Source organism: Callorhinchus milii, unplaced genomic scaffold, assembly GCF_018977255.1.
Source record: "Callorhinchus milii isolate IMCB2004 unplaced genomic scaffold, IMCB_Cmil_1.0 Scaffold20, whole genome shotgun sequence".
NCBI lineage: Eukaryota > Metazoa > Chordata > Chondrichthyes > Chimaeriformes > Callorhinchidae > Callorhinchus > Callorhinchus milii.
In genome coordinates, this window is record NW_024704761.1 from 8,974,521 (window position 1) to 8,986,911 (window position 12,391).

The 12,391-nt window shown below is 40.6% G+C and overlaps 1 protein-coding gene across 1 annotated transcript in view; it reads right to left on the reverse strand.

Annotated features, from left to right (window-relative positions):
- The window catches only part of tnrc6c1 (trinucleotide repeat containing adaptor 6C1), a 197,339-nt gene that overhangs the window by 24,496 nt on the left and 160,452 nt on the right, over positions 1-12,391 (reverse strand). Inside the window, exons 8-11 of the mRNA XM_042342374.1 lie at positions 6,312-8,382; positions 5,600-6,159; positions 1,645-1,851; positions 932-1,119 (exon numbers count right to left, since the gene is read on the reverse strand). Coding sequence (XP_042198308.1) covers positions 932-1,119; positions 1,645-1,851; positions 5,600-6,159; positions 6,312-8,382 — 3,026 coding nt within the window. The remainder of the gene's footprint in view (positions 1-931; positions 1,120-1,644; positions 1,852-5,599; positions 6,160-6,311; positions 8,383-12,391) is intronic.

Sequence of the window (12,391 nt, forward strand, 5' to 3'; positions counted from 1 at the left end):
TAAATCTTAAATGACACAATAAATATTAACAAACACAACTATGAGATAAACATTGATCACACTTAAAACTATATACACTAGCAGCCACTTGTAATGGAGTTAATGTAAAGTGCACGAAGAACCAACCTCTGACTACTACTCATCAATAGTCAGAGCAGGTACCTTTATTGTCAGCAGGTAGAAAAATAGTGTCCACGAGCACATGGCGCTCGTTCTTTTATGAGTTTGAGACCCTCCCTGAATTACTTGATGTAATTGCTGTCTTTTTTATGGTCCAATCAGTTGCCCCCTTCAGTTGCACATTAGGGGCAAGTACACTCCCAATCGTTCATTTGCGTATTGGAATGGTAAATTACCAGCCAAATTGTTGCGTTAGAGTTCAGACCTGATGGCGCCATAAGTATCAAAAATGTTAAATACAGAAAAAAAATCAAAGGGGTGACCGTGACACATCAGTTTGCCATTCGATCACAACAATTCTCAAAATATGTAAAGATAGTTTTTAGATGACGTGCTTCAAATAATTGGAACCCTCAGTGTTAAGGGAAGAGAGGGGAGTTTCCTCTCAAAGCTGTTGATATTGGACATCAGCACTGAATCACCACATCCAGTCTATAACTAATTGAATTGATTTTATTTGAACAATGCAATTTGTCAGTTGAATGATTCTAATTTCTTTTAACTGCAGTTGAGTTTTAACTAAGTTGAGTTGCAGAAGGTAGGAGGAACATATTTTCTTTCAAATAGACTGGAGCCAAACTACAAAATACAAGTGCCAGCCTGACAAATGTCAAGAAAGTGTGCAGATTCCATCTAAAATCTAGGTGACTCCTGACCTGATTTTCCAGATTAAATCAAAGTGAACAAGACCCTTTTTTCCTCCCACTGGCCCAAATGTTTGCAATTCTTCAGAAGACCCATTGTTTATTACCTTTTGATGTACTTTCTTGTTAGCACTGCCCCAGCCTGAGGAATTACAGGAAGAATTACTCTCCTGAGGAGCTGTGTTATTCCACATCCCCATCTCCCCCTCGTCTTCCTCCCAGCTTGGGTGATGATTGCTGCTCAGGCCCATTTCATCTCCACTGCTGACCCAACCTTCTTGCATAGATTTGGAGGCTGAAGGACAAAACAGTTAACTCAGATTATAGACACAGAGCTGGTAAAGTCAATGTTATTTTGTCATTTGCAACATATTTGTGCTTAAACATTTCATGATTTTTTTTAAAGCTTTTCATGGTTATAGCACTCAATACTGAAGGATTCTGCTCATTTGTGCTATTCCCACTGAGACACAATCGCAATTTAGTTATTTTAAACTATTAATTTCACATATTTTAACCTGTACTGATTTTTGACTCAGTTTGCAACAAATTCATACAAAAATTAAAACTGTTTTCAGACAGTCAGAACATGCCTTGTGAGAGAAGGGAAACAGATAAAAGATTTTCCTATAGTGTAACCTTCGAAGTCAAAGCACAAACTACTATGAGTTCATCTTTCAATACGATAAGACCTCACCTAGCTGCATCATCAAGACACTATTGACTACCATATAATCTTTCGTGCTAAGATATCAAAGCAGGACCAGCATGCAAGTAATTATAAAATGTCATCATGGTCTGAGTACAAAAGTTTTATTACCTGGTTTGCACATTGGTGGGACAGCAGTTGGTACATTCCCTCTTCCAAAGTTCCCTGTCGACTCCGCAGAATGATCTCCCCAAGTTGAATTGTTGTTGGGAGGTTTGCCCCATGCTGAAGTCCCATTGTCAACCGTGGTAGCTGGAGAGGGTGGTTCTCCCCAAGAAGTCTCAGCTTTAGCAGGAACGCTAAGCGTTTCTCCCCAACCTGTAAAAACGGTAAAACACTAATTTTATGAATACAGAACTACCCAGGCTTCCCATCACACCCATTCACTGTTTGTTTCGATGAATCAGATTGTGTGTCCGTGTAAACACCGTTTGAAGAATTGTGATTTTGGCTTCACGGCACAACATCCTCAGCAAGTCATTTAAAAGCACAAATTTCTTAAGAATGAACAAGAATATTAAGTGTGTCTGTGTGTTTTTTTTAAAAAAGTGTTGAGGATTAAAGATAATCTTGTTCAGAGATGTAAAAATGTGTTTGAGGGGAGGTACTCTCAAATCCATTCCCAGCAGATATAATTCCCTCAATGTGACTGACATTAATGTGACTCTGTACACAACAAGTAAGCCTGGCAGATTATCATATTATTTAATAGTTTTAATTTTCATTATGCAACCTTAGCAGTGTTGTGTCTTTCACTAAAAGAAATCTAGCAATGGTTGTCGCTAAAATCTGCACCTAAATTTAACTATAAATCTTATGGCAAATGTAAATTTCTATTTAACCACAGCTTGCACTTCACCGATTGGGACAAATACCAGTTGGAAAACTACTTTTGCAAAATGCAGGAGTGCAGCCGTGGATCCAATAATCATTAGAGAGGAGTTTCAACAACAACAAAATTACATTTTGTATCGCGCCTTTCACGTTGGGATGACGTCCCAAGGCGCTGGTTAACTTTCATTCATAGTTTCTCTGAAAACAAATGTAACATTGAAAAAACAGTTGGAGGTAACATACAACCCAGTAACCCACTGACAGGCCTAAATGAGCAAATAATAGTATTAAAACTTGGCTTTTATTAGAGACCCTTTAATGCCAACAGCACAGCATTGTAAAATGCATCAACTACCCACCAGAGGGCAGCGAACCTCTGAACATTTGTTTATTTTTCTCTTGCAGTATATTTCTTCTCGGTGTTTGGTCTGCGTTATTTTAAGAATAGCAGTCAGCCTCACGGGATCTGTATTTTCTTTTACACTATGCCTTTTACCGAAGATTTATTGTCTTCCAAAGCACATATTTATCTTTGCTATTTTGTTTTCATGCTCGCTGCTACTCCCGTGTTCATTTATTTTTCCAAAAACAAAGTCCTTGGACTTCACCATATTCTCATCCTTGACTAGAAACTGCTCCAGTGTTTTAGCACTTATCCTGGTTTCCATGGAGGTGACTTTGCAAGGACTGCTCGTAGCTTTCTTATTAGTTAATGCACTGCCCTGCTACAGATACAAAGAATACAAAGAGCAATGTCACGTGCTACACACAGCAGATTACTAATTTGGCACGCAGCCAGATAAAAAGATCACTCCCATTTAGCCTGTATTTAGACTTAATCATGGTCGACTCAACCAGAAAATCTTAAAGCGTGAAATACAGTACGTGCAAAGCGCGTAACAACAGTTTCAAAAGCAAAGAATTTAAAAGTTTCAAGCTTTCTTATCGAGCTTACCCAAAGGAACTGCGTGATACACTTTGCCTGACTGCAGCTAACTCAAAGATCCTTTTGTTTATTCAGTGACACTACTCAAAGGACATGAGGTGGGGAGATGCCATGTCCTCTTTGGGTTATTTAACATGCAAATTTAGTTTTGGAAGGGGCTTGCCTACTGCTAATGTACTGAATCTGTGAATCGTGCATGTTGGTAAACTAAGGAGCTTACTGGGCAGTAACGGCTTTAGTATCTATCCATTCAAAGTTGCTAGGTTGTCCAGTGAGCCTTTAAGCAGAACGTGGGGGAGTGAGCTCAGTGTGTTCGAACTGCGTGGGCGCGAATTGGATTGGTCCTGAGGTCACCTCCCCCAGATGGTGCTCGGAGCGAATTTCCAGTGTGATTCTTGATGGCTCAGACCCCGTTTACGCCACACAGTTGGCAGTGATTGCTGCAAAACGTGTGGATTCACCATCAAAAATCCTGTATTAACACAGTATAGGAAGCAGGGAGTTTTCTAGTATCCTGGCAAATATTGTGCTCTCAACCAAATCCAGAATATTTTGGGAGAAAATTCTTACTGTTTTTTCCAAGTTATAAGTTGCAGACTTTTATATAACATTTGTAATTTACGAAAGGGACTCAACCTTTTGTAATGACTGCCTACCAGCAACCTAAATTTTGCAAACAATTTTGTGATTGCTGCTTATACATGGTTAGTTTTGATGACTAGTGATCTGTGATTTGACACCAAGGAAAGACAATCCACAGCAAAAGATTTGTTGGGGCTTTGTACGACCGATACTTCTGCATAATCATTTTTGTTGATCTTTAAAATGTTTTATCAGATTTAGATTTCAGTGCGCTACCTACAGGAAATGCTATAAGCAGAATGTTTGTATTGTAGCAAAGCTTCATAAATCTTAATAGTATTTCCCAATTTCGATTAATACTTTAGCTTCTCCCCCCCATATGGCTTTTATTAATGTCTGATACTGCTATTTTGCATAATTGCTGTAAACGTAGATAAAATATCGGAGTGACAATTCACAATGACTGGTAGAAATTTGTTTTAAAAAGGGAAAAAGGGCAATCAAAACTATAAACTGTGCAACAGATGATGCCACATATTCTGCCTTCATCAACAATGCTATTCATTAGAATTGGTAATTATGTTGAAAACCAGCAGATCTGTGCAAGTGTACACAAATCAAGAAAGCTGAATGTTCAGCAGTAACTGAGAACACTAATAATATGCAAATTGTTAACATTAAACAAGCCGCTGTTAATCAGACAGTAAGCACCTGCAATTAAACCCCAAAATGACTAATTAACATTATTGCATTTGGTCACCGAAATTTCATTTGATTAAATTATTTCACCCACAAAATATACAGTCAATCCACTTTGCAATATATCCTGTGAAGTGCTTCGAGACATCTCGGCAACGTGATGAGGTGCGATATCAAATGCAAGAATTATATTATATTAATTATTAAATAAACAAAGGTTCAATAAACAAGGCCTTTTGGGATCAATATCTTGTTCTGATCTAGCATCCTCAAAAAAAATTAACAATGTTCAATTGGAACAATTACCGACAACAGAAGGTGTACTCGTGTGCAATCTGTCTCCTACACTATAATCTCCACTATGTATATAAACCTAAAACTGTACAGTGTTCAATAATAATGTGCACTACTCAGTTATGTTTAGCAAATGTTTAAATTGTGGCTGTCAATCTATCAAACAGTGATAGCGTATACTGTATCATACATAGAACTATCGAGCAAGCATTCAATTGATGCAAGATACATCTAGTGTATCTTCCTGATATGATGAAAGATGTAGAACTGCCCAAGATACTTAATTGTTGTGCTACCTCAGAGAGAATTTTTGTCAAAGACAATAAATTGGTTTTCAAAGAGCAACTATGCAAGAGGGTACTCACAAAAATGTAAAAGCGGTGTTTATTTATCCTGAAGGAATATGTATTTTATTAACTGTGTGTACTTGATCAGAAACAACGCTATGTTGTTTGGGAGATCGTGTCTCGGAGCACTTAAATTTAGACAGGAATAAAATGTAAAGTGAACTTTTTTTTTAAAAACTACTGGCAGATAGCTCAAAGGAATGGGGTGATATCGAGTGCAGGGCCCATGAATTTGTAGAATTAATTTTCTACTTCTGGTACCACAATCACGATTCATTCATAAGCCATTTGAAGTCTCAATTTTCACCTTACAGCTCACTCAAGAAGACCACTGTATAAAAATTAAAAGTTTCGCAATTCTTACCTGAACCAAGTAGAGGAGATCTGTTTTGCACGGCACTTGATTGATGAGGCTGAGGTGGTGGTTGTTCAGCCACATTATTGTTACTGCTATGAATCACAGGATTGTTTCTATCCCACAGGTTTACAGTCTTCTTCACATAATTGCTTGGATCTCCCCAAGCTGAGGTACCATCATCAATTTCCATTTTGCGGCGAATAGATGGTGGGGATGGCTCTTCCCAGCCGGTGGATTCACTGTCTTTCTGCTTTGCAGACAAAGGTCCTCCAGCCCAACCTGAACCAGACTGTTTAACAGTTGTAGCTCCTCCCCAGGAGCTAGCATTATTATCATGAGGTTTATTACCCCAGTTTTGTGGTGCATTCGATTTTGATGGCTCTCCCCAGCCTGCATTTGGGCCAGGCTTGCCATTGGTACCATTCCCCCAACCACTGGTCTGTGACCTGGTTGTTTCATTCCAATTGGATCCAGTTCTGTTATCATTGTCCCAACTGGAATTGGGTTTTTTCCCTTCACCTAAAGGTCCTGGTCCTACAGCAGAATCAGTCCAATCGCCTCCTCCTCCTCCCATTAACCCGCCTCCTCCTCCACCCCCCATTACACCCCCTCCTCCCCCCATTACTCCCCCTCCTCCCCCATTACTCCCCTCCTCCCCCCATTACCCCCCTCCTCCCCCCATTACCCCCCTCCTCCTCCCATTACCCCCCCTCCTCCCGATGTCCAGCCTTGGGTATTTTTCTGCCCTTCTCCCCAATTATGAGGTTTAGATTTCTGAGAGTCTGCCCAGCTTGATGGCTTCTCCTCCTGATTGGAGACCCCAGCCCAGGCATGGCCACTTTTGGCAGCAGCAGTAACAGCAGTAGAATTAGCAGAATCCCCCCATCCCCCTTGGCCATTAGATGTTTTATCTCCCCAACCTGTGTTATTAGACATGACTGGAGGTGGAGGATTTCCCCACCCAGATACTGAAGAGGTATTAGTACTGTTCATGGTGGACCCATCACTTTTTCCCCCTGAGTTTGAAAACTGGGCAGCAGCTGAACCCCAGGCCTCGGTTCCAATATCATTTTTTCGCTCAACCCTTGGGGCTTCTTCAACTCCCCAGCCCATATTCTGCTTTACTGGGGTCTGTCCCCATCCAGTATTACACAAGACTCTGGGATCCAGATCTGGCCTTGGGACAACATTCTTGAGCAGCCCTTGTTGATCATTCATCCCTTTATCCATCCTTTGTCGGCCACCACCTTGACCTCCTCCACTACCTCTTCCAGTACTTCCATCATGGTTGCTACCACCACTCTCAGTACTTCCTTCACTAGCAGTGGTACCTGAAGCAGAAGGTTTGGCCCAAGAATTAATTTGTTCATTACCTTGCTGCATAACAGGAGTTTGGTTGGTAATACAAAGGCCATCCCATCCAGATGATGATCCTTTCCCATTGCCATTCGCTTCATTATTGGAATGCTGGTTAAGAGGCTTGCCCCATTCCCCATTTACACCATTACTAGTGTTCCTGCTCGATGATGGGCTACCCCAAGCTCCAATGCTATTGGGACCAGAGTGCAATCCCCCAACGGTACCAGGTCTTGTCCATGACACTACCCCAGGACTGGTAGGAGGACCAGAGTCCCAAGCACTGTTTCCAACATCCTTTTGTACAGCACTGTTGGAATTACTTGCTAATGCCTGTTTAGCACTTAAACTTAATACGGAATTCACAGTGTCTCCATTCCCCTGACTGAACCCCGAGTTACCATTGGTGGTTGTAGGATTAGAGTGTGGTAGTCCCCACACTGAGTTGCATGAAGGATTGTTTATCCCTTCACCACTGCCTCCATTGAGTTGAGAAACTGCAGATGCCCCATTAGCAATAGGAAGGTTTTGCAAATGGGATGGGTTTATTGCACCCATGCCTACAGTCATTGCCCAGCCTCCTTGTACAGCTACATTTGGCAGTCCATTCGCCTGCATTGCATTGAGAGGGTTTGGTGAAGAGTTTATGGGGTTAGTGTTATTTGGTCCATCAGTGTTAAGGTTCTGAGGTTGTACGCTGAAAGACACATTCTGTGAAGTGGGCGTTTGTGTATCTGTGTTCTCCTGCTGCAGCAAAGTTCCCCAGGTATTCAGGCTACCTGTTGGACCATTATTAGGGTTACTATTTGGGTTTCCAAGATTTTGACCAATGGGAATATTTGGACTGCAAACACTGGAAGTGATTCCTCCTCCTACAGTTCCTTGAATTTCATGCCCAACAACAGGCCAGGCAGATGGATTGGCATTGGGATTAAGATTGAGGTTAATGCTAGCAGTAGATGTAGAAGTGCCCCAGCAGTTTGGATTTACACTAATGATACTATCCATCTTTCCACTTCCAATGGTAGCAGAGCAGTGACCTATACCAGGGGCAGAGCCTGGGGCAACACCCCACACCCTGGATGAATTTCCATTTCCACCATTTGCTCCACCTCCAATGGCACTCTGGTTTGAACTGCTTTGGACAAGTGCTCCATTACCATCATTATTGCAATTTTTGTTTTGTCCATTGAAGTTGCCTGGTGCACTCCCTGTAGCCATGCTACTATTCTCTGAGCCACAGTTAGAGGCAGAGTCAGTGTCTGTGCATTCTGAGGCAGTTTCAGTCTCGGTTCCAGAAATAGAAGGCCAAGCTTCTTTGTCACTCCCGTCTATTATCACTTTATCCCAGATGCTGTTTGGTTCACTTCTGAAGGGGGACTGTCCCCATTGGGAATTTTCATAATGAGGTCCCAGACCACTGTAGCTGTGATCTGCAGAAATAAAACAAATGTAAAGATATTAACAGACTAAAACAAATTTAGGATGGACATATGATGGCACTTCAGGCCATATGGGTTTACTACATAGCAACAACAACTTGCATTTATATAGCGCTCTTCATGCTGGGTAGCGTTCCGGTTGGAGTCCGACACCGAGCCAGGAGGAGGGGGAGGTGACCGTAAGTACGATCAGAAAAGGTCTTTAGGCGGGATTTGAAAGTGGGGAGGAAGGGGGCAAGACAGAGGGACTGAGGGAGAGAGTTCCTGAGTTACTATCTTAACAATTTTTAACAGGGTTCTTGATAGTTAGTACAATGTTATTGCAGCTATCTTAAGGATACTTAAATTCCTTACTAATTACTACATATTAGCATAGATTAGTTAAAAGACAATGGCAAGGGAATGAGGTGGGGGCGGGGAAGGGGAGAACCAGAGGGCATAAAACTCACTCAGAAAATACAGAGAATGAAAATGCCTGGTTTAATAGTTACACGTGAGAAATAATGCACACCATCAGTTGCCAATTTAATATTTTGTTAGCAAAGAAAGGTTGGGTGAATGACTGAAAATCTGAGGTTGTCTTTGAGAATTTTTGGCCTACCCATTTCCAATGGTTTAATTTCAATTTCTGCATCCTGTTGAATAAACCACTGGAGTACATCTTTTGTGTTAGCACTGTTAGCATAAAGGATTGATTTCTAAGTACAAATGACATCTAGATATTTAAGATACCCGAATCAAATTATACCTTTACACAGTTGAAGTGTTAAAACCAATTATTGAAATTCTACGAAGGTAGAGGTATCTCAATAACACACTGTATCGCCTATTGACGTTGACGTGTTTTAAATCCATTTTTCCGTGTGGAAATGTAAAGCAGGATTTTGGACTTGAGAACACTTAAGCCTTGAACAGATTTCAGAAGAAAACGGGATTATACTAAACAGATGTGACAGCTCAAATGTTTCAGGCTATTAAAAACAATTCTCATTGAAACAGGACTAGCAGGGTCATTTCTTCAACGCGGTAACTATTCCCAGAAGCTGAGCAGCTTTCTCCAAAACAAGACAGAGCAATCCAAGAGTGGAAAAATAGCTGCTTCCTAAAAACAGCACACATTTTACCAATTCTGTAAACTTGAGTTGGCAGAGTAAGCAAAATTAACCCCTTCACCCAGACTTATCAAGCTTCTGTTAGGACGTGGAAGGTGTTATCACAACAGTTGATTAAAGCTGAGTCAATTACAATATTTAAGAGGGAATTAGTTAAAAACCCAAAGAATGAAGATATAAAAGGTTTTGGAGAAAGAGCAGGGAAGTAGGATTAGAGAAGATGGCTTCAGTGGGGGAGCTAGCAAGATATAGGCACGGTGGGCCATATTGCCTGCTTCTGTGCTGCAATTTCTATGATTTTATGGATACACGTTCACAGATTCCCCCGAAAGATTTCTGTCACCTCACACAAGTGGCCTTATTTTGCATGCTTGCCAGCAGATTAAATCAATTGGAGGAGGGAAAGGTTGAGAAGATACAATGCTGACAAGCCTGATCCTGTCCTCAATTGCTATCAAACATGTGGGTCTTTCAGCAGGAGGCACTGTATGATCGAATAAAGGGCCGGAGTACAAACGTGATGGTATCTTCACCATCCCACTTCTGGGTTGTAGAGACCAACTGTAGCTCTCTGTTGATCCAGCTGAGTTTGGTGATTTCAACACGAATCTGAAACCTTGTGGTCTACCCGGATCAGTACCACAAAGCTCCTCTTGTAATGCATTGTAACAAACCTATATTTTCTCCCATAGTCTAGGTGTCAGAAGCAACTAGGTCATAAACATGATTTACACTGTGAAATGAGAAAGCAGTTTAACTACTTTTAGTCGCATCACATTTTGTAAAGATAAACACAGCTTTTACACATCAGTCAGTGGTTATTTCAATTCTAAAAATTATACAGTTTGATTACTGTAGCTAACACATTTAAATTATACATTGCAACTGTAACATACTGTATTATTACAAAATGCCAAAAATAATTCTTGCAGATTACAAAAGAACAACCACTTAAGCAACACAGTCAATACTTAAGGTCCAATCCCAGCTGCACCACAAATAAAACATTCTCGTTTTTTTTTTGCATAAACATCATTAAAGGCATCACAATTTCACAAGAGCATTAGAGTATTAGTTTTCCTTAGGCCACCAAGCTGCTTTGGTTGAATTAAAATATACTACATACGCACTATTGTTCAAAACTGAAAGAAATAAAAGAAGCTAAATGCCGAGGGCTCTATCTGGCCCTCGTCCATTGCCGATCAAAAGCTTTTCATGCAACAATCAGCCATTTTGAAAACAAAAGGAACAAAGTTGAAGCACTACCAAATCAAAAAGCATTTTTAGATTGACTTTTTATTACAGTGTTTATGCCAGATGTAGTATCCCTTTAACAAACAGCCAACTGTTAGGGACGCCATTTTATCAGTTTCAACAGCCAAATGCTTTTCAGACTGTAATGCAGCAGCTTTCTAATGTAATGCAATACATTTTAGAGAACAAAGCAGCCATTATTTTGCATTTTTCTGCTCTACAGGAGCTATGGAAAATACCTGACGGAAGGTGACGCCCAACCATCGTAGAAAATGCTACATTTTGTGCAATTCTGCCTTCATGCCTGCACCTACGCTCGCCTGTGCTCGGTTTCAATATGTCGGCTGTATACTGTAAGCCTCATCCTGTCTACATGCCAGAAAAGCTACTCTGTGCAGTGTACGCCACTGACAACCTGCACTTGCTCAGCCCTCCCCTGCTTGGAAATGTCCTTCTGAGGTGGGGCTCAGAACTAAGATGTCAAGCGACAGAAAAAAAATCTAGTTCGATTATCTAATTACTGACGACACTAAACCCATCTTCCTTTCTTTAGATTCTTCAACTGTCACGAAACATTTTCTTCTGGCAATGCAATTAGCACTCGCTGGTTTTGAAAGTCAGCCAAAAAAACAACCGCATTCGCTGGTTGGCTGCATGCAAATAAGCTTCTGTTGTGTGCCTTTTAAAAACGCCAGGCATCGTCGCTTGGCATACCATTACGGCTCTAATTTTCAGTAAAGAACTAATACATACATGGGCTCCATGCCAGTTTTTTTTTTAAAACTTTCTAATCTAGCCCACATTGGAACCTGCGCATTAAAAAAGGAAAACATTAATCAAGCGTTCCATTGTTTGAAAACTGGCACGTTCCACTGCAAAACACATTCTCACTGCATTTTAGTGGTGGCTAAAATGTGACGATATAAAAACACTGCTGGTCTCGAAAGAAAGGCAAGAGCCTTAGTTTGGCGGCAGCTTGTCAGCATATGCCAATAGCCACGCTAGCGTTAACAGCAGATATATTAATGAAATGCCTTTTCATGCTGCAAGGCTGCAAATTATAACTGTAAGACAGACTCAAGTAGGAAAATTCATCTCGCTGTATGACCTGCCAAGGTGAACCGGAGGTCATGGAAAGCTGCCTATCTTTAACAACACTGAACACATACATGCAACTGGGTTGCTAAGCCACGGCTCTCGTTATTCAGATTGCAGTGTAAACTAAGCCTGAAGCTTTAGGAACCATCAGGTCCCATTGAATTATGCGTTAGCTACAGCTGCTACATCAATCAGCAGTAAGAAAAAAAAGCCATGTTTATGCACTCAAGATATAAGCAACTTTTACCTAAATAGTCATAGAAAACATGAAGTTCCTTATTATAATATTTGCACACAGCTTCTTATCAATATTTCAGAATTTACAAATCCTTCAGCTCTTATACAACTGCATATCAACACCATCAACTGATCTGACATAGCTTAATTTGTAATACAATTCAGAAACTTTCCATTCATTTTCTTAGCACTACCTAGAGGCAAAGGTGAGGCTTTGTTAAGATTTATTTAAAATGAACACAATAACACTTCTGGAATGTCTCTCGGGGGCCAATTTAGTAATCAAAAGAAATGCATAC